Source organism: Microcaecilia unicolor, chromosome 1 (genome assembly GCF_901765095.1).
Source record: "Microcaecilia unicolor chromosome 1, aMicUni1.1, whole genome shotgun sequence".
Lineage (NCBI taxonomy): Eukaryota > Metazoa > Chordata > Amphibia > Gymnophiona > Siphonopidae > Microcaecilia > Microcaecilia unicolor.
The window spans coordinates 54,647,362-54,673,241 of NC_044031.1; the positions used below are offsets into that span (position 1 = coordinate 54,647,362).

A 25,880-nucleotide genomic window follows, 5' to 3' on the forward strand; every position below is an offset into this window, starting at 1 on the left:
AGACGGATCCCCGCTCGGATGGAGCGGATGACCCCTCTGCAGCGCAGCTTTTTAGCCCAGAGGATTTGCCCAACCTGTTGTTACAGGCCATGGACACTTTGAAGATTTCCTCTCCGGAGGACGTCTCTCCCTCAGCCCCTGTTGGCTTTGCCATTATGCTGGGGACGAAGCGCCCGCCTAGAACCTTCCACGTGCATGATGCCATGCACACCTTAATTTTGGCTCAATGGGATGTCCCAGAAGCGAGCCTTAAAGTGGCTAGGGCTATGTCCCGCCTCTATCCTTTGGCTGTGAGTGAACGTGAGGCCTATCTGTGGCCTACCGTGGATTCTTTAATCACTGCGGTGACTAAGAAAACGGCGTTGCCGGTGGAAGGTGGCACGGCCCTAAAGGACGCCCAAGACAGAAGATTGGAGGCGGCCTTAAGGTCGTCCTTTGAGGCGGCTGCTTTAAGTTTGCAGGCCTCAGTTTGCGGCTCCTATGTGGCCAGGGCGTGCCTGACTATGGTGCAGCGGGCTTCCCCCTCGGATCATTCCTTGAGGGCTGGTTGGCCGGCCCTGGAATCGGGCTTAGCCTATTTGGCAGACTTGCTGTATGATGTCTTGAGGGCCTCAGCGAAAGGCATGGCTCAGACAATCTCTGCGCGGTGGTGGCTTTGGCTGAAACATTGGTCTGCTGACCACGCCTCTAAATCCCGCCTGGCTAGGTTGCCTTTTAAAGGCAAGCTGCTCTTTGGGGTCGAGCTGGACAAAATCGTGACCGATCTCGGCACGTCTAAGGGCAAGAAATTACCAGAGGTCAGGGCTCGGGCTAGTACTCGTCCCGGTACCTCCAGAGGACGGTTGCAGGAAGCCCGTCGGTACCGCCCGGGCAAGTCGGGTTCCTCTGCCCCCTCTTCCTTCAAGAGGAATTTCTCCCCCAAGCAGCATTCCTTTCGCAGAGACCGCCGTCCCGGAGGTGCTCCCTCCGGTCCTCCCCCAGGGTCTCGTACCCAATGACGGGGTCTTGGTCCACGCCCCAGTGCAGATTGGAGGACGGCTGTCCTCGTTTCTGGGCGAGTAGACCACAATAACTTCAGACGCGTGGGTGCTGGAAGTCATCAGAGACGGCTACAAACTAGAGTTCTGCCGACCCTTAAAAGACGGGTTTGTACTCTCTCCCTGCAAGTCTCCGGTCAAAGCTGTGGCAGTGCAGCAGACCTTGGACAATCGGATCCGCCTGGGCGCGGTCGTTCCGGTGCCAGAAAGTCAGCTTGGCAAGGGACGTTACTCCATTTACTTTGTGGTACCAAAGAAAGGAGGTTCTGTCCGGCCTATCCTCGACCTCAAAGGGGTCAATCGGGCCTTGAAAGTGCGGCACTTTCGCATGGAGACTCTCCGCTCTGTTATAGCGGCAGTGAAGGCAGGAGAGTTCCTGGCATCCTTGGACATCAAGGAAGCGTACCTGCATATTCCCATCTGGCCTCCTCATCAACGCTTTCTGCGTTTTGCAGTCCTGGGACGACACTTCCAGTTCAGAGCCCTCCCTTTCGGGTTGGCTACTGCTCCGCGGACCTTTTCCAAAGTAATGGTGGTCATCGCGGCCTTCCTACGAAAGGAAGGGGTACAAGTCCATCCTTATCTGGACGACTGGTTGATCCGAGCCCCCTCTTATGCAGAGTGCGGCAAAGCTGTGGACCGGGTAGCTGCTCTTTTGAGCTCCCTGGGATGGATCATCAACTGGGAGAAGAGCCAGCTGCGCCCGACTCAGTCCCTGGAGTACCTGGGAGTTCGATTCGACACCCAAGTGGGCAGAGTGTTCCTGCCAGACAATCGGATTGTCAAACTTCAGGCTCAGGTGGACCAGTTCCTAGTAGCCTCTCCCCTTCGGGCTTGGGACTATGTGCAGCTGTTGGGCTCTATGACGGCCACGATGGAAGTTGTGCCCTGGGCCAGGGCTCATATGAGACCACTTCAACACTCTTTGCTGCAGCGCTGGACTCCGATGTCGGAGGATTATGCTGTGCGCCTTCCCTTGGACCCAGCAGTGCGCAAGGCGCTGAGCTGGTGGATGCAGACAGACAAGTTGTCTGCGGGAATGCCTCTGGTGACCCCAGAGTGGATTGTCGTCACGACGGACGCCTCGTTGTCGGGCTGGGGAGCCCACTGCTTGGGAAGGACAGCGCAGGGGCTCTGGTCTCCTGCAGAGGCAAAGTGGTCTATCAACCTCCTGGAACTCAGAGCCATTCGGTTGGCGCTTTTGGAGTTCATCCCGGTACTGGTGTTGAAGCCTGTACGGGTCCTGTCGGACAATGCCACGGCTGTGGCCTATGTCAACCGCCAGGGAGGTACCAAGAGCGCCCCTCTAGCCAAGGAGGCTATGAATCTTTGCCAGTGGGCGGAAGCGAACCTGGAGCAGCTTTCAGCGGCCCACATTGCCGGAGTCATGAATGTCAAGGCGGACTTTCTCAGTCGCCATACCTTGGAGCCCGGAGAGTGGCAGCTATCTGCTCAGGCGTTCTTGGACATCACGAAGCGCTGGGGCCAGCCGAGCCTAGATCTGATGGCGTCATCGGCCAATTGCCAAGTGCCGCGCTTTTTCAGCAGAGGACGGGACCCTCGATCCCTGGGAGTAGATGCTCTTCTCCAACAGTGGCCGACACAAGAGCTTTTCTATGTGTTCCCGCCCTGGCCCATGTTGGGCAGGGTGCTAGACCGGGTGGCAAAGCATCCCGGCAGAGTAATCCTGGTGGGTCCGGATTGGCCCAGGCGTCCCTGGTATGCGGACTTGATCAGGCTCTCAGTCGACGATCCTCTGCGGCTGCCAGTGGAGCAGGGCCTGTTACATCAGGGTCCCATGGTGATGGGGGATCCCTCCCCCTTTGGTCTTACGGCCTGGCTATTGAGCGGCAGCGTCTGAGGAAGAAGGGCTTCTCAGACAAGGTCATCGCCACTATGCTGAGAGCGAGGAAGCGCTCTACTTCTACTGCTTACGCCAGGGTTTGGCGTATCTTTGCAGCGTGGTGTGAAGCAGGCTCACTTTCTCCCTTCACTGCTCCAATTTCTTCAGTGTTGGCGTTCCTGCAAGAAGGTCTGGAGAAAGGCCTGTCGCTCAGTTCCCTTAAAGTCCAGGTAGCGGCTCTGGCTTGCTTCAGGGGCCGCCTGAAGGGTGCTTCCCTGGCTTCGCAGCCAGATGTGGTGCGCTTTCTCAAGGGAGTTAATCACCTGCGCCCTCCTCTGCACTCAGTGGTGCCTGCGTGGAATCTCAACCTGGTACTAAGAGCATTGCAGAAGCCGCCTTTTGAACCCTTGTCGAGGGCATCTCTGAAAGACCTGACGTTGAAAGCAGTCTTTTTGGTGGCTATCACTTCAGCCAGAAGAGTTTCCGAGCTCCAGGCGCTCTCATGTCGAGAGCCTTTTCTGCAGTTCACTGAGGCAGGAGTGACTATTCGCACAGTGCCTTCCTTCCTGCCCAAGATTGTTTCTCGCTTCCATGTGAATCAGCAGCTCTGTCTCCCTTCCTTTCGTAGGGAGGACTACCCAGAGGAGTACTCTGCTCTTAAATATCTGGATGTGAGACGAGTCATCATCAGATACTTGGAAGTGACCAATGATTTCCGGAAATCGGATCATCTGTTTGTCCTGTTTGCAGGTCCTCGTAAGGGTCTGCAGGCTGCTAAGCCTACAGTGGCAAGATGGGTCAAGGAAGCCATTGCAGCGGCTTATGTGGCCGCGGGGAAGGTGCCGCCTATCCAGCTGAAGGCTCACTCCACGAGAGCTCAGGCGGCCTCGATGGCAGAGGCCGGATCCGTCTCCTTGGAAGAGATATGCAAGGCGGCAACTTGGGCTTCGGCTCATACATTCTCCAAGCATTACCGTTTGACTGTGGCTGCACGGGCGGAGGCCCGGTTTGGAGCTTCAGTGTTGAGGTCAGGGATTTCAATGTCCCGCCCTGGGTGAGTACTGCTTCGGTACATCCCACCAGTCTATGGATTGATCAGCTTGATGATATGGAAGGTAAAATTATGTATAATCATACCTGATAATTTTCTTTCCATTAATCATAGCTGATCAATCCATAGCCCCTCCCAGATATCTGTACTGTTTTTATTCTGGTTGCATTTCAGGTTCAAGTTTAGTCTTCAGTTACTTCAGAAAGACTTCGTGTTCAAGTTTTTTTCACTTGGATTCTTCAAGAGTTAAGACGAGTTTGTGTTAGTGAGCTGCTGCATTCCTCTCCCCTCCGTTTTACGGGGCTGGATTGAGACTTAAAATTCTGCCGGCACTCCCTCCCGCTTCGTGCGGCTGTAGGGCAGCTTTGTACCCCTCCCGCTTCGGCGGTGTTAGGGTCAGTCAGCTCCTCCCGCGGTTGCGGTTGCAGGATAAGCCAGATCCCCCCCGCATCGGCGGGTGTGGTGTCCCTCCCCCGCTCCGCGGGGATGAGCTGGACGGATTCCCCTCCCCCACTTGTGTGGGGATGAGCTGGGTTAATTCCCCTCCCCCGTTTCGGCGGTGGTGAGCTGGGCAGAGTGTCCCTTCGTGGGTGTAATTCTCTAAGTGCTGAGTCCTGCGGATGGAGCTTTGATATCGACATACTGAGGAGTTTCCGGCAGCACATGACCACATATAGGGAGGCAAAAGTTTGCTCTCTATCTCCACCTGCTGGTAGATGGACACAACCCACCAGTCTATGGATTGATCAGCTATGATTAATGGAAAGAAAATTATCAGGTATGATTATACATAATTTTACCATCTGCTTGATGACAAGGAAGGGAAAATTAGGTTCTTACAATGATAATTTTCTTTCCTTTAGTCATAGCAGATGAAGCCATGAGCCCTCCCTGTATGATATTCTGTATTGCAGTGATTCTGATTTTAGGTGCTGTTCTTGTTTCCTGAAGTTATATTCCTTCCTTGGGGAGTCGGAAAACAGTCTTCAGGATTCTTGTTACAGTGATAGGAGGATGAGTTCATTCCCTCCAGTTCGTGTTTTGGGAGGATGCAAGTATTCCCTCCGTTTATACAAAGTGGAGGACTAGTTTATTCCCTCCAGGAGGATGAGTTCATTCCCTCCTTTTTTGAGTTTATGCCCTTGTTAAGGGGCCATCGTTCGCTGTGAGGAAAGTTCATGTTATTCCCATTGTGGTTTGCCATACTGCTTTGGAAGCTTCAAATACTGAAGAGGCAGTGGAGCTAGCTGGCCTTGAGGCACTGTGAAAAGTTGAGTGCTCTCTATCTCCCCCTGCTGGTTGATGGACACAACCCATACGTAATGGCTTCATCTGCTATGACTAAAGGAAAGAAAATTATCATGGTAAAAACCTAATTTTCCCTTTTTCCAACTACCAGCAGATGGATATAGAGAAATAACTCTTCAGTGACATCACTGTTAAGAAGGGCTGATGCATCCTGTAACCCTTCAGTATTTTTCTACCTCAGGCGATGGTGTATGTTGGTGTGCTTCAACAGGTTTCCTTCAATATAGGCCTGACTCGGAGCAGTCCACAGCCTGCATCTTCTGAATCCCTTGGTCAGTGTTGCTCCTGGGATTGGGATTCTGGCCATGGTCCTTAACCGGTTGAGCTAGAGGAGTTTGTTCCTCCGAAGTCCCCAGCTTCAGCTTGCAGATTCACTCAGTGAAGTCTGTTGTTACCAGTCTCCACGGGGCCCTTACCAACACCAGGGGGGAGAGTTGGGTGGGGTGCATGGACCTCATGCAGGTAGGGGGGGAAGAGAAATAAATTGGCTATTCAGCTTAATCCCTCCTGCTTGTGTTGGGGGGGGGGGGGGGGATAAACTTACGTAAGTATTGCCATACTGGGACAGAACAAAGGTACAAGCCCAGCATCCTATTTCCAACAGTAGCCAATCCAGGTCACATGTATCTTACAAGATCCCAAAGAAGTACGATACATTTTATGCTGCTTATCCTAAAAATAAGCAGCGGATTTTCCCCGAGTCCATTTTAATAATGGTCTATCGACTTTTCCTTTAGGAAGCCATCCAAACCTTTTTTAAACTCTGCTATGCTAACTGCTTTTACTACATTCTCTGGCAATGAATTTGAGTTTAATTACATGTTGCGTGAAGGAATGTTTTCTCTGATTTTAAATTTACTACTTTGTAGCTTCATTGCGTGCCCCCTAGTCCTAGTATTTTTGGAAAGTGTAAACAAGTGATTCATTATGTAGCTATAATTTGGGTTCCTCTTTCCCACATGCATCATTTTGCACTTGCTCACATTAAACATCATCAACCATTTAGATGCCCAATCTCCCAGTCTCATAAGGCCATCTTGTATAACTTTGTGTCAGCAAATGTAATTACCTCACTAGTAAGCTCCGTCTCTAAATCATTTATAAAAGTTAAAAAGCAGCAGTCCCAGCACAGATCCCTGGGGAACCCTACTATCTATCCTTCTCCATTGAGAATACTTACTATTTAACCCTACTCTCTATTTCTATCTTTTAACCAGTTTTTAATCCACAATAGGACACTACCTCCTATCCCATGATTCTCCAATTTCCTCTGGAGTCTTTCATGAGGTACTTTGTCAAATGCCTTCTGAAAATCCAGATACACAATATCAACCGGCTCACCTTTATCCACATGTTTGTTCACCCCTTCAAAGAAATGTAGTAGATTGGTGAGGCAAGATTTCCCTTCACTAAATCCATGTTGACTTTGTCTCATCAATCCATGCTTTTGAATATGCTCTGTAATTTTGTTCTTTATAATAGGCTCTACCATTTTGCCCGGCACCAACATAACAATCGCCGGTCTATAATTTCCCGTATCTCCCCTGGAATCTTTTTTTTTTTTTAAATCAGTGTTACATTGTCCACTCTCCAATCTTTCATTACCATGCTTGATTTTAAAGATAAATTACATATTACTAATAGTTCTGCAAGTTTATTTTTCAATTCTATCAGAACTCTGGAATTGAATACCATCCAGTCAAGGAGATTTGCTACTCTTCAGTTTGTCAGATTGTGCCATTACATCCTCCAGGTTTATAGAGATTTCATTCCGGTTCTCTGACTCATAAGTACATAAGCATCGCCATGCTGGGACAGACCGAGGGTCCATCGAACCCAGCACCCTGTCACAGACAGCAGCCAAAAGAACAAGCAGTTTGTCCCACCCATCCTAGAAATACTGCATTATTCCTTCGTCCATTCAATAACATTCTATGGCTTTTTTTCTCCAGGAAGCCGTCCAACCCTTTTTGAAGTCGGCTAAGTTAACCGCCTTAACCACCTTTTAAGGCAGCGAGTTCCAGAGTCTAACTACGCGTTAAGTGAAGAAAAATTTCCTCTGATTCGTTTTAAATTTACCACACTGCAGCTTCATCAAATGCCCCCTTGTCCTAGTATTTTTGGAAAGCATAAACAGACGCTCCACATCGACCTGTTCCATTGACTCCCAATGACTCGTCAGCTTTGAATACCATTTCTGTCACCAGTATCTCTTCCAAATCTTCCTCGGTGTAGACGAAGCAAAGAATTAATCTCTCTACTGTGGCTTTGTCTTCCCTAATTGTCCCTCTTACCCCTTGGTCATCTAGCAGTCCAACTGATTCTTGTGCCAGCTTCTTGCTTATAATATACCTAAAAAAAATTTTACTATGTGTTTTTTGCCTCCAACACAATCTTTTTTTCAAAGCTCCTTTTTGCCTTCCTTATCAGCGCTGTGCATTTGACTTATTCCATTTCTTATTATTTTCAGTCAGTTCCTTCCATTTTCTGAAGGATTTTCTTTTAGCTCTAATAGCTTCCTTCACCTCACTTTTAACCATGCTGGCTCTTGTTTGATCTTCCTTCCTCTTCGTCATCTACTATGTTACTATGTTAATACAAGAAATATATTTGGACTGGGCTTCCAGGATGGTGTATTTGAACAGCATCCTCGCCTGATGTAAATTTTTGACCTTTGCAGCTGCTGCTCTTAGTGGGTTTTTTTTTTTTTTTTTTTTTTTTTTGGGGGGGGGGGGGGGGGGGTTTACACCGTTATTCTCGTTTTATCATAGTCTCCTTTTTGAAAGATAAATGTTAACATATTGGATTTCCTGTGTGTATTTCTAAACTGATATCAAATCTGATCATATTATGATCACTGTTAGCAAGCTGCCCCAGCACCATTACCTCCTACGCCAGATCATGCACTCCATTAAGGACTAGGTCTAGAATTTTGCCTTCTCTTGTTGGCTCCTGTACCAGCTGCTTTATAAAACAGTTTTTAATTTCATCAAGGAATTTTACCTCCCTAGCATGCCCTGATATTACATTTACCCAGTCAATATTGGGGTAATTGAAATCAGTCTCACTAATATGTAGTAAAGGAATTAGTAGAATGTATATCAATTAATCTCACAACCAAATTCTACTCAGAAAAAAACCCTGTATTGAAGGTAAGTCCATTTATTCATGAAAATATGTGGAGAAAAAAAAAGACTTCAGCAACCATGGAGATATCTCTTTAAAGGCAAACCTTTCAAATATTTAGAGAACTCCTCTTCAATCACTAGTCTTCACAAAAAAAGCTCCACTCTTCTTATTCATGAAATACTTGTACATACACCTTTCACAATACACTAAGGTAGAGGCTTATTTCAACATCATATATCCGGTGAAATAAACATTCATTTATAACTTAACTTGGATAGTAATGATGCCACACTGGTCCGCATTAGATTCCACAGTTTCCGATGTCCATACAACACCTTCAATACAGGGTTTTTTTCTGAGTAGAATTTGGTTGTGAGATTAATTGGTAATTGAAATCACCCATTATTGTGTTGCCCAGTTTTAGCCTCCCTAATTTCTGCTAACATTTCTACATCCATCTGTTCATCCTGGCCAGGTGGATGGTAGTACACTCCTATCACTATCTTTTTTTTCCCCTTTACTCAAGGAATTTCAATCCATAAGGATTCCAAAATGTGTTTTATTTCCTGCAGAATTTTCAGTCTATTTGATTCAAGGCCCTCTTAAACATACAACGCTATCCCTCCACCAATTTGATCCACCTTATCACTACGATATAATTTGTACCCTGATATGACTGTGTGCCACTGGCTATCCTTCTTCCACCAGATCTCAGAGATGCCTATTATATCTAATTTTTCATTTAGTGCAATATATTCTACCATCTTATTTCTTAGGCTTCTGGCATTTACATATAGGCATTTCAAACTGTTTGTTCCTATTTACATCTTGCTCAGTAGTTGTCAGTGTTAATTTGCAATCTTTTGTCTGATTTGTTATTTAAGGACACATGATCTACTATGGTCTCTTTAGCAACCTCGTTATCGGGATACCCTATGTTCCCTGTTTTGGTGATATCTTTGAAAGATACCTTGTTCCGAACCATGTGTTTTTAGACAACTGTTGTCCTCTTCCCCCCCCCCCCCCCCCCCCTTCCCCCCCCCCCCTTCCCCCCCCCCCCCCAGTTTCTAGTTTAAAAGCTGCTCTTTTTTGAAATGCTGGTGCCAGCAGCCTAGTCCCACCTTGGTTAAGGTGGAGCTCATCCTTCCGGAATAGGCTCCCCCGTCCCCAGAATGTTGCCCAGGTTGTTACAAATCTAAAACCCTCCTCCCTGCACCATCGCTTCATCCACGCATTGAGACTCTGGAGCTCTGCCCATCTTATGGACCCTCCACGTGGAACGGGTATAACTTCAGAAAATGCTACCCTAGATGTTCTGGATTTGATCTTTCTACCCAAGAGCCTAAATTTGGCTTCCAGAACCTCTCCCACATTTTTCTATATCATTGGTACCCACATGTACCAAGACAGCCGGCTCCTCCCCAGCACTATCTAAAATCCTATCTAGGTGACGCGAGAGATCCGCCACCTTCGCATCAGGTAAGCAAGTGACCAGGCGATCTTCACGTCCACCAGCCACCCGGCTATCTACAATGTTTAATCAAATCACCAACTACAACAGCCATCCTAACCGTTCCCTACTGGGCAGTAGTGCCTGAAGACACATCCTCGGTTCAAGAGGATATTGCATCCCGTGGTGTGCTGGTCCTGTCTGCAGGATTACTTCAGTTGCACCAGGGTGATGCTCTCCTTTTAGAAGACCTCCCTTCTCCAAGGCAGCACAGGAGCTGCCAAATTAGAGGTGGGACTTCTCTACAATGTTCCTGTAGGCCTTCTCTTTGTACCTCTCTCCTGTACCTCTCTCTCTTCCTCAGCTCCTCCAAGTTTGCTACTGTAGTCTCGAGAACAGACTAGGAGCTCTTTGCAATGGAGTAGAGGCGGAAAGCAGCCCAGCAGGGTGTAACACTTTTTGGGACACCCTTCAGTGGATTAGGGTTTAATGGAAGGATATTTCTGCAAGAGCCGGTGGCTGAGCACTGCTGCTGGTTCCTAGCACCCAATCTCTGATTGGGCAGATGCAATTTCAGCCCCTTTGCTATCCAGTGAACTCCGGGGGGGGGGGGGGGATTTTGGGCCTGACCACACTGGTTGCCCTGTCTTTAGAAATGGTTGCCATTTTGCTTGTCTCCTGCCTATCCAATTCCAGTGTCGGTTGGGGGGGGGGGGGGGTAGTGACGACTGACACTGGGGACCCAATGGCTTCCTGCCATTGCTGATTTTTGTGACAGGCCTTGGCAGGGGGGCTCCCATCAGGTTACGGTCTGTGCAGGGTCCCCAGGTTAAGACCACAAGTGGCTGAAGCAGCACAGCAGAGATTTGGAGCCTGGTCAGGCCCTAATCCTACCAGTAATCCCCACTGAAGGACACACAAGGCCTGGATGAAGAAGGGTTTGATTGCTCCCTGAGGGATGTTGCCTTCCCTTATCTAGGGGCACAAAGAGCTTAGTTAGCCTATCTGACCACGCCCCCGCAGATCTTCGCTACATCCCAGGTGGAGCCCTTGGATGGGAACTCTCTACATCCCACTTCAAAGGGTCCTCTCACAAGTGGTCCTGACAGATAGTAAGCACTGGAGGGTATCATCTGGTGCATGAAGATCTTAGGCAAGCTTTTACCTGTTCCACTCCCAGTAGTGGATGTGCTGGTCACAGGTAAGTGACCAAGAGGACAGTAATTCCATTTGAGGGGAGCTTGATGTGATGTGGGCAAGGCAGTCCTCAGAGTTTAGGGGAGAGCATAGCTTTCCCAGGCATTACCTGTGAGAAGGTACTGCTTGTTCAGTCTTCTCTCACAGGCACCTCCTAGAGCAGCTATGCTCTGCCTTATGCTCAGAGAACCTCCCTGCCAGCAGCAGAGTGCCTGGCCACTGGCTTAGATCCCGGTGAGGGGGGGGGGGGGGACTTTTAGACACTTCCCATTTGGGTGGCCAGAAGTCCTATACCAATGTATATAGGCACCCAAAGGGCAGTGGCTATACCTTTGCGCTTCACATTACAGGAAACTGGTGCAGCTTCTCAAGCAGACCTTTGCCTCCATTGTAATCATGGTTCAGGTCTCCGTTTGTGGGGGCTACATGACTCTTGCATTGAATAAAGAAGTTGCTGGATTTTTTGGAGGTGATGTGTGTAAATTGGAGTGTAAGTGCTGTTGGTCCTCGTCTGCATCTGGTCTTGATCTATAGCATCGGTGGTAGAGGACTAAAGATGTCTCTAGCTGTGACTGATGCAACCCCCAAAGCACGTTAAGCAAGCAACGGACCACTTACTGTTTGGTGAAGTTAGTGAGGAGCAGGCCTCAACATCTTCCAGAGGACCATCTTTCTGTTGCATCTCATTCCTCTGGGAGTAGGGTTCATTCAAAGGTCTATCTTGGTAGGCAGATCTTGGGCATTGAAGGCTTGGAAGAGGTTGCCCTTTCAGGGATGGGTGGCCTGGAGGGGTGAGGGATACTTGAAGCCTCATCTTCCTCAGTGGGTGCAGGTGGGTGGCAGGCTATGCCTGTTCTACCACAAGTGAGTTCTCTCACCTCTGACAAAGTGGATCCTAGAGGTGGTGCATCAGGAGTAGGCCCTGGAACTTGCCAACCCATTTCCAATGCCTTATGACAGCCCCCTGCGGTTCCTCCCTTAAAAGAGACAGTAGAGGTCACCTGTAGTGTCTTCTGTAGCTTGGAGGGGGGGCATGAAGTCAATTACCTGCCAGGAACAGGGGTTAGGGATGCTATTCAACTAGTTTTGTGTCCCTAAAAAAGAGCAGCTCATATCCAACTATTTTTGGATCTGAAAGGAGTCAATGCCTCCAAATTCTCCCACTTTCTGTATGGAGAACTTGTGTTTGCTGATATCCTTGGTCAAACTGGGTGAGTTTTACTCCTCCAAGTCCAACAAGGTAGCTGCACAAGAATCTCACAAGTGCTTCTTGTGATCTTGCATTCAGGGCTGACACTTCCAGTTCAAGGCCTTGCCCTTTGTCCTGGCTATAGTAGAGGCAAGAACCGTCCACTTAGTGCTGCTGCAGGTTCTTCCCTTGTTGCAGCGGAAGGCAGTCCAGGTGATGTAAGCCACTGTCATGATGTTTGACATTAAAAAGCAGGGGGAATTCTGTGCAGTGGTGGCACTGGAAGCCAATAGGCTTTGCAGTTGGACAGAGATCCATCTCTTCACGCCTCTGTCAGTACACATTGCAGGGATGGAGAATGATCAGGTGGTTTTTCTCAGTTGGAGCACTTGATTGGGAGGTCTTTTATGAGTATTGGCAGGTTCTCCTTTCCTGTGGGACAGAGGAATCCTGCAGTAGGGTCTCAATCCCTTCTGGCTTATAGTATGTGGCGCCGTCTGAAAAACAGAAGCTACTCGGCCTCTGTCATTTGCTGACAGCTTGGAGCCAGCTTGCATACTGCATGTTGGTGCAAGTACGCTGAGTGCAAGGCTTCCTTGTGTTAAGTGGAAATACTTGTTGTTCTGGAGTATTTTATGGAAGGAGCTGGAAAAGGGCTTGGTCCTAAGCTCTTTCAAGGTCCAACTAGCGGCTCTTTTATGCTTCTGAGGTAGACTCCATGGAGTTTTCCTAGTGGCGCAGATGGATATCTTTTTTTTTTTTTTTTTTTTTTTTTTACATGGTGTGAAGCACATTAGGCCAGCCCTCCTACAGTGGGATCTTATCCTGGTCCTCATTACTTTGGCCACCTCACCTTTCGAGCTGTTGAAAGCTTCACTGAAGGATCTGACCTTAGTCTTTTTGCCAGGCAAGGTGCTTGAGCTGCAGGCTCTGGGTAGCTGGGATCCCTACTTATCATTTTCGGACAAATGCCATTTCTTTGCACAGTTCAAATGTGTTTTGTGTTTTCATGTGAATCAGTTGGTCTCTTACAACCTTTACAGACCAAAGGGACTTGGGATTCTTTGTGGAGGCTCCATAGACTGGATGTCTTCAGGATTTTGCTGCATTTGGAGTGTACCAACACCTTAAGTGTCTGATTTGGCTTTTTTTTTTTTTTTGCTACATTTGTACCCCACGCTTTTCCCACTAATGGCAGGCTCAATGCGGCTTAAATGGGGCAATGGAGGGTTAAGTGACTTGCCCAGAGTCACAAGGAGCTGCCTGTGCCTGAATTGGGAATCAAACTCAGTTCCCCAGGACCAAAGTCCACCACCCTAACCACTAGGCCGCCACTCCACACAAGGGCCTGGCATCCTCTAAATGCTCTATAATGTGGGTGTTTGAGGCTGCAATTGAGGCAGCTTACATTATTTGTTAGAAAGTTAACCCAGCTTGTCTTCAGGCGCATTCCACTAGGACTCAGGCAACTTGTGCGGAAGTTCATGCAGTTATTTCGAAGGACATTTGTAAAACAGTGATGTAGTCCTTACTGCATTCCTTCTTGTAAAGCACTACAAGATTTTGGCAGAGCAGTAATTCCAAGGGCCTAGTGTCTCCCCCACCCCACTCATTTAATTGAGTCCTGCTAGACCTGGTAGACTATAGCACCAGGGATCAGTTTGAAATTTGCCTGCCATTTTCTGGTTTGTTTTTTTACTATATAGTTTGCTTTATGGATTGTTTGAATTATGCTGCAGTGCTTCTCTGTGGGATACAAAGCAAGTCTAGTAAGTTCTCTGTTCTATTCTTAGAAGAATTATACTTAAGGATTCCAGGCTGCACCAGCCCTTGTACCAATGTCAGTGGAAAGGTTGTTGCTCTACCTGCATCTGCTGGTAGGTGGGCACAACCCGTTGTTCTGGAGCTGGTTTAGCAGGACCCAAAGAAAGGAAACTAATATGTATGAATTACTTGTACCGTGTTAATGTCTAGGAGTAGAGGAAGGAGCCACAATCCAGCACAAATCACCAAGAGAAAGGATCTGCAGAAAGTAATATAGAAGATAATTGATATTGAAAAATGCATTGACATCACAGAATAAGATACAAGCTGGCAATTTCCATATTTTGGTATAGCTTGGAATTGTATATTTAGAAAATCTTGAAAAACAAAGTACAAACAAAAAAAAAAAAACCTCTGCCACAAGGTCCATTTTTAAGAATCAGAATGTACATAGACTGTACATCCTCAAGCCAGATGAGGAATGGACCCAAAAAATTATAAATACAGAGCTATCATAAGCCTCCAAGCCTATTTAATAGCTTCAACGGGTCCAAATATGCAAAAAGTATTGAAGTAGGAAAGTAAACATCCAGAATTCATCTCCTCCATTAAACTTGCATAAGCATTCTGAAAAGTACAAAAGAGTGAGTGAGTGAGAATCCAACAGTACAGTGATTAGTGCATTGGACTTTGATCCTGGTAAACTGGGTTTGAGTCCCACTGCAGCTCCTTGAAACTCTGGACAAGTCACTTAACCCTCCATTAACCCAGGTACAAATAAGATACCTGTGTATACTATGTAAACGGCTTTGAATGTTGTTGCAAAAAGCACAGAAAGGTGGATTATCATTTACCGTTCCCTTCCCACTTTCCCTTACATGAAGGGAAGGAAGCAGTCAAAATTGGTGGGGGGGGGGACAAGTAGGAAATGCACAAATACAGTAGGAAGTGCAAGTGTTACTCCAAGAGCCATAAGTCAGATCAAACCAGACACATGAATGGTTATGGAGAGGTGAGCTGAAATCAGAGGATGAGATGATAGTTGCAACCCAGGACAGTGCATTATAGATGAGATGGCTCACAGCAAGCATAGACAAAAAAAAATGGGTAAACTGACGTGTAGCTCCTGTAAGGAAGACTGCAGGAAAGCATTGACAAATGATAAGGTTATTATGATCACGTGAGGTAAGCCAGTTCCAACTGACAAAAATCTTGTTGCAAGAAAACTGAAGGGGGGGGTGGGGGGAAACACACAAACAGCATCAATGATGAGGGTAGCGGTTTCAAGTGATTATATTCTGCATTGATTAGAGAAAAAAAGATGTAGCAGGCAATACAGTGAGACAAAAACAATGGTAGAAAGACAATGTCCCTATGCATTGTATCTTATGAGCTCCAGAAGTAAACTCCTTTAGACACAGTGCAAGTACAGCAAGTGTTTAGCAGTAAACAAGAGATTGAGGTTATATATACCCCATACCCTTGTTTGGAGTCAAGCTTAGTGTCATGCAGAACAATTCATTTGGAGATGCTGCCCTCACATGAATGGCACACTAAAGGTCAGCCTTACTTAGCTCTCTTCTCCCATCTTCCCTTATATCTGCCGTGTTCAGTGTATCATTTTCCATTGCAACAGTTTACTGCCTTCAAACATGCAGCAATTACGCCACTCCTCAGATCTTTTACAGGGGCGTACTTGCACTGCTATCATCCTGTCTGTCTTGTTTCCACTTTTCTTTCATCGTAAGCTGTTCTTGATCCGTCACGATCTGACTTCCACCCACTGCATTCTACAGAAACAGCCCCTCCAGTAGCTACATCTAAGGGCATTTTAATCATTATTTTGGCCTTTTCATCTTCTCTCCCATCATACTTCTACTGCATGCAGTCATGGATCTTCCTCTACTACTTTCACTATCGATTGGTGTACTTGGCTCTGTATTGAGACCCTTCTCTCACTATACTTAATGGCTCTGGTCTCCTCCCATGGCTTGCAATACCATTTTTTATGCTGATGGCTTCCAGATCTACCTTTCTACATCATATTTTAACATCTCAGCCTGCTTGTCTGACATTGTTACTTGATGCATGTGGTGGTGTATCTAGAGTTTCAGAAAGCTTTTGACAAAGTCCCTCATGATACTCCTAAGAAAATTAAAAAAAACTATGGGATAGAAGGTAATGTGCTGTTGTGTATTGGGAGCTGGTTAAAAGATAGAAAACTGTAGGATTAAATGGCCAGCTCTCTAAATCAAGGTGAATAGTGGAATACCACAATGAATTGTACTTAGACCGATGTGTTTTTTTTTTTTTTCCATATTTATAAATGATGTGGAGATGGGAACGATGAGTAGGGTGATCAGATTTGCAGATGACAAAACTATTCAAAGTGTTGAATAACACGCTGATTGTGAGAAATTACAGGAGGAACTTAAGAGGGTGGAAGACTGGGCATCCAAATGGCAGATGAAATTTAATATGGACAAGTGCAAAGTGTTGTTGCACATTGGAAGAGTAACCCAAATTATAGCTACATGATAGATTCCACATTAGATGTCATCACTGAGGAAAAGGATTTCGGTGTCATCGCGGGCCATACATTTAAATCTTCTGCTCAGTGTCCATGGCCAAAAAAGCAAATAATGTTAGGAATTATTAGACAAGGAATAGAGAATGAAAAGTATTTATAATGCTTCTATCAGTCAATGGTGTGACCTCACCTTGAGTATTGTGTGCAATTCTGGTCAATGCATCTCAAAAAAAGATGCAGTGGAACTGGAAGGAGTACAGAAAAGGATAACCAAAGTGATTTAAAAAGGATTGAATGACTCGTGAGGAAAGGCGTTAGGGCTCTTCAGCTTGGAGAATAAGAGAAAGGGGGAGATGTTGTGGAGGTCTAAAATCCTGAGTGGAGTATGTAACTGCAAATCAATGTTTACTCTTTCCATCACAGCTATTCATATTGGGAAGAAGATGATAATTATTGTGAGTGGTAAATGTTCTTCAGGTGGGGGGTGGGGGGTTGCAGCATTGCCAAGATATATATGGGGCCTGTGTGCTGCATTTGTTTTAAACACAGATTGCTCTTATATCCCGGATTGGACAATTTTAACCAAAATGTATTTAAACTCCTGAATTTGAATCTAGTCCTAAACGGAGATATAAAGGCATTGACTAATTTATATGTTTTTTAAAAAAACTATATAAAATGATGAATAGTTCTGGTTCATATTTTTTTCCTGTCACTGTTTCAGGTTTTAATGTAGAAACAGTAGAGTACAAGAACATCAGTTTCACAGTGTGGGATGTAGGCGGTCAGGATAAGATCAGACCGCTCTGGCGCCATTATTTCCAGAACACACAAGGTATGCCTGGTGGTTTTAAGCTCAAATGTAGTCGTGTGTACTGTGTTCTCTACTATTACTACTTATTTCTGTAGCACTACTATGCTGTACACTAAATACGCACGAGACAGTCCCTGCTTGACAGAGCTGCAATCTAATCAAATAGGACAAATAAGGGATTAGGGAAGTATGGTGGTAGTGACTTAAAATGGACATGGGGACTGAAAACATGAGTAGAAGTTAGGCTTTTTGTTGTATAAACCACCGTTTTCAGTGTGTGGAGGGTTGGGTTTGAGATGTATTGAGTTTTAGTATGCTGTGATTATAATTCAGTAGTTGGTTCTTTTTCAATTCAAAACAGAGAACAAGCTAAATTATTTATCCCTTTCTTGGTCATGTTAAATTTAATTAAAAAATAAGACTAAATACTAGTGTTTTCAGTACAAGGTTTTTGAGCACTAAACCTGTTGTGAATTTATATAGAAGGAGAATCCTTTTTGCTTGTGGTTAACATCCCAAACTTCCTTAGCTTCAGCAGCAGATGAATTCAGGAACTGGTGGGTTGTATCCATCTACCAGCAGGTGGAGGTAGAGAACACTAAAAGAAGGCAGTGACCCAGAGAACCCAGGTCCTTCCCTCTTTAGTTTAACTCTATCTCCAGCAGGTGTTAGACGGATTTTCTGTGGAAGGATTAGGCTCCTGGTTTGTCCAGTTGAGCTTGGGGTGTGTAGCTGCTGCAGCCCACTTTAAAGGCATACCCTCTGGTAGTCCCTGCCTTACCCTCTCACGTTCCCTGGCTGCTGCATGTTTCTCTGTTTGAGCTGTGGGCTGGAAGTTCCTCACAGCAAAAAAAAAAAATGCACAGCACGATTCCATACCCGAGCTCCCTGGACCAGGTAGTGGGCCTTAATTGGCGAGTTCGCGCTTCCTGAGAGGTCGGCGGTCAGCTGAGAGCAGGGGCGGTGAGTCCCGATTTTATTCTTCTCAGCGCTAATGCTACTCATGCTGTGATGACAGCAGAAGCAGTTAAGCGCTGCTCACTCTGTGGCAAGCGCCGGAATTCAGCAGGGCTTTGTTCTGTGGCTTGGGGTCTGTGAATGCAACGGCGGAGGCTGAATTTTCCCGCTCTCCCACGTTGACGGGCACCATCTTGGAATCACCGGATTCCACTGCTAGCGCAGTCCAGACGACGGAGTTTCCAGAGAAAACAGTGATTCCGGTGTCCAAGGGGGTATGTTTACCGAGGGACCCTCGGGGGGGCGATTTCTGCCACTTCATCTAGTGTGGGGGAGCAAGGGGCTTATGTTTTCACCTGACTTTATCTCTTTGATGCACCAAGCCTTTTTAACGAGACAAGTGTCCCCTTTGGTTAGTTTGCCAACTGTGCATGTTGCCGGGTCTGCAGCTCTAAGCTGTCATCCTGAGGAGGAGGCCCTTTCTTCCATGGGGGGTGAGTCCCCGCTTCAAAAGAGGAGGCGGTTGCCCTCCATGTCAGCGTCAGAATCCATTCGGGTCTAGTCTCCTTCCCGCTCCCTGGCTGGGGGTGCGGAGAGCTCCTCCAGACACAGGGTTGGAGGATCTCGAGGAAGTAGAGCTGGGGCAAGATGATCAGGACAATAAATCTGTGGTTTGAATTTTTCGCAGAGAGGAGCTTCCTTCTCTTATCACAGAGGCCTTACAGGCTCTGAATATAGAAGACCTGGAGAAGGGGGGTGGCCACTTCTGTGAATGTTAAGATGGCCAGTACTAAGAGGCCTTCCAGGGCTTTTCCTGTCCATGAGGCTATTCAGGTCCTCATTACAGCGCAGTGGACAGAGCCCGATGCGCAGGCCATGGCTCGCCTTTATCCAGTGGGGGAGCCTCATGCAACGTTGTTTGCCTTTCCTTGGGTAGATGCGTTAGTGACGGCTGTCACTAAGAAGACTACGCTTCCTGTGGAAGGAGGGGTGGCCCTGAAGGACATACATGACCGTCGTTTAGAGGCTACCCTGAAGCACTTTTTCGAGGTCTCAGCACTCTCCTTGCAGGCCTCTATCTGTAACTCGTATGCAGCCAGGGCAACTTTGGCATGGTTGCATCGGGCAGTGTAGGCTCCTTTGGATGCCGCAGACGCTTTGGCAGAGGTGACGCCTCGCATGGAGTCTAGTTTGGCTTTCTTGGTTGATGCTCTCTACGATTTGGTGAGGACCTCCGCCAAGCAGATGTCTCTGGCGGTCTTTGCTAGATGCTTGCTGTTGCGCCATTGGGCTGCAGATATGGCTTCTAAGCAGTGGTTGACGAGGCTACCATTTAAGAGGAAGTTGTTGTTTGGTGAAGACTTGGAGCAGCTGGTTAAAGATTTCAGAGAGTCCAAGTCTCAGAGACTTCCCGAATATCGGGTGGGTACTTCTTTCAGGAATGCCTCAACAGCGGCGAAGCTTCAGTTTCAGGACTCGCGTAGGTACCGGCCTGGCCATACCTCGAGTTCTTTTCAGCGCTCCAGATTTCAGCAGCGTTCTTCCTTTCGTGCTGACAAAAGGTCTTCCGTTGCTCTCCAGACGCAAGGAGGCCCGGGTCGCACTTCATAATGATGGTGTGCAGGTTCGGGGCCAGCAATAGGAGGCCGTTTGGCTCTTTTCTTCGAGGAGTGGACCAAAATCACCATGGATCAGTGGGTCCTCGACGTGGTCAGAGTAGAGTACAAGTTGGAATTTGCAGCTTCAGTTGACAACGCATTTGTGGAATCCCATTGTGGCACGGCGGCCAGGCAAGCTGCGGTGTGAGAAACGTTGTCAACTCTAAAGCACTTGGAGGCCGTAGTGCCTGTCCCAGAGGCTGAGCGGGGCAGCGGCCACTACTGTTTATTTTTTGGTTTCCTTAGAAACGAGGTTCGTTCAGACTGGTTCTGGACTTGCGCAAGGTCAACAAGAGCTTGTCAGTGAGGCACTTCTGTATGGAGACTCTGAGGTCGATCATCTTGGCGGTGCAACCGGGGGAGTTTCTGACTTCTCTGGATCTCAAAGAAGCGTATTTGCATATTCCAATTTGGCAGCCTCATCAACGGTTTCTCCGCTTTGCAGTTCTGGGACAACATTGGCAGTTTCAGGCGCTCCCGTTTGGTCTGGTCACGGTGGTGGCATTTCTCCGCAAACGGGATCAGAGTTCATCCTTATTTGGACGATTGGCTAATCAGGGCAGAGTCTGAGTCCAGCAGCCGACGGGACATAGAACGGGTAATTTCTCTTCTGCAGTCTCTCGGTTGTGTCGTCAACTTCGCCAAGAGTCGACTTGACCCCTCGCAGTCTCTCAACTATTTAGGAGTGTCTTTCGACATGGGGAGGGGCTGCATTTTTCTGCCCGAAGACAGACGCAGCAAATTGCAACTTCACATTCGACATTTACTTGGGCTACCGTGCCCTCGGGTATGGGATTATGCTCGGGTTGATGGTAGCCACCTTAGAAGTAGTTCCTTGGGCGAGGTTTCACATGAGGCCCTTGCAACATTCTCTGCTCAGCCGGTGGTCACCGATATCTCAGGCTTATCAGAGGCGTCTTAACTGGACGAGGCAGGCCAGAAGCAGCATGATGTGGTGGTTATCTCAAGTCAATCTTCGGAGGGGACACCTGTTGGCTACCCCGCAATGGATTCTGGTGACCACCGATGCCAGTCTTTCAGGCTGGGGAGCGCATTGCCTTCAACATTCGGCTCAAGGCCTTTGGACGACTCTGGAGGCCTCTTAGTCCATCAACCGCTTGGAACTGAGAGCGGTTCGCCGAGCCTTTCTGGCGTTTCAGTCATTCCTGGAGGGTCGCGCAGTTCGGGTACTGTCCGACAACACGACGGCAGTGGCTTCTCAACCGGCAGGGCGGCACTCGTTCCCGGCTGTTGGATGCGGAAATGGCGGACATTCTGGCCTGGGCGGAGCGACATCTCCTGTGCGTATCAGCAGCGCATATAGCAGGAGTCAGCAACGTACAAACCGATTTTCTCAGTCAACACTCTTTTGATCCGGCAGATTGGGAATTGGCAACGAAGGTGTTTCAGCAGATTTGTCTTTGCTGGGGCACTCCTTGGATCGACCTCATGGCGTCCAGCAAGAATGCCAAAGTGACTCAATTCTTCTGCAGACGACAAGAGCCCAGATCTCTAGGATTGGATACCCTAGCGCAGCAGTGGCCGATGTGTCCCCTTCTCTACGTGTTTCCTCCTTGGCCCTTGATAGGGCGAGTGCTTCATCGGGTTCAGAGGCATCCAGGGAAAGTAATTTTGATTGCGCCAGATTGGCCACGACGTCCGTGGTATGCGGATCTGATTCAGTTGTTGCTGGAGGCTCCCTTTCGACTTCCGCTCCTGCCAAATCTACTGCATCAAGGTCCGGTGTTTATGGAAGATCCTTGCCACTTTGGTCTTACGGCCTGGCTCTTGAAAGGGCATGATTGAGAAGGAAAGGTTATTCTGAGGAGGTTATTGCTACGTTGCTGCAGGCGCGGAAACGGTCAATGACTTTGGCGTATGCAAGAGTTTGGAGGACTTTTGAAGCGTGGTGTGCAGAGCATGCTTGGTCTGCGGTTAAGGTGTCCGTGGCTCAGATGTTGACATTCTTAAAGGACGGTTTGAAGAAAGGCCTTTCTTTCAATTCCCTGCGGGTGCAAGTCGCAACTCTAGCATGTTTTAGGGGACGTGTAGCTGGGACGCCCTTGTCAGCTCATCCGGACGTTGCCCGGTTTTTGCGAGGAGCTTTGCAACTTCGTTCTCCCTTATGCAATCCGTGTCCTTCCTGGAGTTTGCATCTCGTGTTGAAAGCCTTACAGGGGGCACCGTTTGAGCCAATTCAGCTTGCTTCTCCGAAGGATATTACTCTGAAGGCTGTGTTTTTGGTCGCTTTAGCGTCTGCCCGACGAGTGTCGGAGCTTCAGGCCTTGTTGGGACCTTTTTTTTTTTTTTTTTTTTTGCCGTTTTCGGAGTCTGGGGTCACCATTAAGACTGTTTCGTCGTTTTTGCCTAAGGTGGTTTCGGCATTTCATCTCAACCAACCTCTGTTTCTGCCGGCTTTTCGGAAGCAGGACTATTCGGAGTCCTTTCGGCTTCTTCGTGCTTTGGATGTTCGGCGAATTCTTTTGCAGTATTTGCAGATGTCTAATGAATTTCGGTTGTTGGATCACCTTTTTGTTCTCTACACAGGACTGCGTAAAGGCCTGCCTGCATCTAAGGCCACTATTGCTCGCAGGATTAAGGAGGCTATTGTTTCTGCTTATATCTTGGTGGGGAGATCCCCTCCGGAAGGCTTGAAGGCACATTCTACTCGAGCGCAGGCCACTTCCTGGGCGGAGACTTCTCTGTTTTCGATCCGGGAGATTTGTCGAGCTGCTACTTGGGCTTCTCACATGTCGTTTGCCAAACATTATAGGCTCGATATTGCAGCCCGAGACAATTCCTTTTTTGGGGCAGCTGTCCTCTCACGAGGGGCTGAGGTTTCCCACCCTATTTAGGGATTGCTTGGGTATATCCCACCAGTTCCTGGATTCATCTGCTGCTGAAGCTAAGGAAGGAAAATTTAGGACTTGCCTGATAATTTTCTTTCCTTTAAGCGCAGCAGATGAATCCAGGGTTCTCCGAGGACAAGCAGGCTGCTTGTTCTCACTGATGGGTGACGTCCACGGCAGCCCCTCCAATCGGAAACTTCACTAGCAAAGTCCTTTGCTAGCCCTCGCGCGCCCGCGCGCACCGCGCATGCGCGGCCGTCTTCCCGCCCGAAACCGGCTCGAGCCGGCCAGTCTTCTTTTGTCCGCACTCGGTACGGTCGTGTTTTTCGCCGTGTCGAGCCCCGGAAAGTCGACCTCGCGCGTCCAATTTGTTTTGAACGTGTTTTTTTCCTTCGGGAAAGCTTTGTCCTAGTCGGGAAGTGCTCCGGAAACCCCTCGCCGGGTTTCGTGTAAATCCTCCCCGTACTTCCAGCTTTTTTGCCCCGGTAAGTTTTCTTTCGTCGTCGGGGTAGGCCTCTTTTCGGCCTCGGTCGAGATTTTTTCTCCCTCTAAATTTTGGTGCTCCAAATTTCGCCATTTCGGCTTTTGATTTCGCCGGCGTGATTTTTCCGCCCATGACATCGAAGCCTTCCAGCGGCTTCAAGAAGTGCACCCAGTGCGCCCGGGTTATCTCGCTCACTGATCGACACTCGTCGTGTCTTCAGTGTCTGGGGGCCGAGCACCGCCCTCAGAACTGTAGTCTGTGTTCCCTGCTTCAAAGGCGGACTCAGGTAGCGAGACTAGCCCAGTGGAACGTGTTGTTCTCGGGCTCTTCGTCGGCATCGGCACCGGGATCTTCGAGTGCATCGACGTCGTCAGCGTCCAGACCATCTTCCTCGGCCGCCCCTGCATCGAGTGCATCGAGGCATCGGGCCTCTGCATCGGCGCCGAGACATCGGATAGCTGCATCGACGTCGGTGGTACCAGGACCTCGTCTGCTGATGTCGTCGGACGGTGGTGCATCGGGTGGAGTGCAGGTGAGGGCTGTCCATTCCCCTGCTGGTGGCGGTGAGCCCTCGGGTGGGTCTCCTCCTACCCTGAGGGCTCCTGCGGTACAGCCCCCCCGAGATCGACCTTCTTCAGTCTCGGCCCCGAGGAAGCGACGGATGGATTCGACGTCCTCCTCGTCGGTGCCGGGGAGCTCCGGTGACATGCTTCGGAAGAAATCGAAGAAGCATCGACACCGGTCTCCTCCCCGTGTCGGCACCGAGAGCTCTGGGTCGCCGAGGGATTCGGCACCCAGCAGGCATCGGCACCGAGAGGACCGCTCACCCTCTGTTCAGGAGGTGTCGATGCGCTCCGCTCTGGACAGCCCGGAACAGCCTCCACGCCCGGAACAGGTTCTGACGTCGACGCCTGCATCGACCTCTCAGCCTTTCTCTGCAGCCACTCTAAACGAGAGCCTCCGGGCCGTCCTCCCAGAGATTCTGGGAGAGCTGTTGCGCCCTACCCCTCCGGTACCGGCGGTGCTTGCGCCTCCGGTACCGTCGAGCGTGGCGCCGGCTGGCCCATCGCCCAGGTTGAGGTCCCCGACGTCGGTACCGCGTGCGGTGCCGACCGCGGCCACCTCCCAGGAAGGCTCCCCGACTACGTCGGCGGAGGGAGCTTCGCCGATGCGGGCCAGGGAGTCTACCTCTCGACGCCCCCATCGTGGACGTGGCTCCACAGAGTCGAGCAGGGCGAGGTTGCAGACACAGGTCCGTGAACTTGTGTCTGACACCGAGGGTGAGGCCTCGTGGGAGGAAGAGGAAGATCCCAGATATTTCTCTGACGAGGAGTCTGAGGGTCTTCCGTCTGATCCCACTCCCTCTCCTGAGAGACAGCTTTCTCCTCCCGAGAGTCTGTCTTTTGCCTCCTTTGTCCGGGAGATGTCTACGGCCATCCCCTTCCCGGTGGTTGTGGAGGACGAGCCCAGGGCTGAAATGTTTGAGCTCCTGGACTATCCTTCTCCACCTAAGGAAGCGTCCACTGTTCCCTTGCACCATGTCCTAAAGAAGACATTGCTTGCGAACTGGACAAAACCATTAACTAACCCCCACATCCCCAAGAAGCTCGAGTCCCAATACCGGATCCATGGGGACCCAGAGCTGATGCGCACGCAGTTGCCTCATGATTCTGGAGTTGTGGATCTGGCCCTAAAGAAGGCTAAGAGTTCTAGGGAACATGCTTCGGCGCCCCCGGGCAAAGACGCTAGAACCTTAGACTCCTTTGGGAGGAAGGCCTACCATTCCTCTATGCTCGTGTCCAAGATCCAGTCTTACCAGCTCTACACGAGCATCCACATGCGGAACAATGTGCGGCAGTTGGCGGGCTTGGTTGATGCTCTTCCCCCCGAGCAAGCCAAGCCTTTTCAGGAGGTGGTCAGGCAGCTGAAGGCGTGCAGAAAATTCCTGGCCAGAGGAGTTTATGACACTTTTGATGTTGCGTCCAGGGCCGCTGCTCAAGGTGTGGTGATGCGCAGGCTCTCATGGCTGCGTGCCGCCGACATGGAGAATAGACTCCAGCAGCGGATTGCGGACTCGCCTTGCCGTGCGGACAACATTTTTGGCGAAAAAGTCGAACAGGTGGTAGAGTCTCTCCACCAGCGGGACACCGCATTCGACAAGTTCGCCCGCCGGCAGCCTTCAGCTTCTACCTCTACAGGTAGACGATTTTTCGGGGGAAGGAAGACTGTTCCCTATACTTCTGGCAAGCGTAGGTACAATCCTCCTTCCCGACAGCCTGTGGCCCAGGCTAAGCCCCAGCGCGCTCGCTCTCGTCAGCAGCGTGCGCCTCAGCAAGGCCCCGCGGCTCCCCAGCAAAAGCAAGGGGCGAGCTTTTGACTGGCTCCAGCAGAGCATAGCCGACATCCAAGTGTCCGTGCCGGGCGACCTGCCAGTCGGGGGGAGGTTGAAAGCTTTTCACCAAAGGTGGCCTCTCATAACCTCCGATCAGTGGGTTCTGCAAATAGTCCGGCAGGGATACACCCTCAATTTGGCCTCAAAACCTCCAAATTGTCCACCGGGAGCTCAGTCTTACAGCTTCCAGCACAAGAAGGTACTTGCAGAGGAACTCTCCGCCCTTCT

The 25,880-nt window shown here is 49.0% G+C and overlaps 1 protein-coding gene across 1 annotated transcript in view; it reads left to right on the forward strand.

Moving 5' to 3' along the window:
* The window catches only part of ARF1 (ADP ribosylation factor 1), a 75,724-nt gene that overhangs the window by 43,552 nt on the left and 6,292 nt on the right, over positions 1-25,880 (forward strand). The window contains exon 3 of the mRNA XM_030197307.1: positions 17,223-17,333. Coding sequence (XP_030053167.1) covers positions 17,223-17,333 — 111 coding nt within the window. The remainder of the gene's footprint in view (positions 1-17,222; positions 17,334-25,880) is intronic.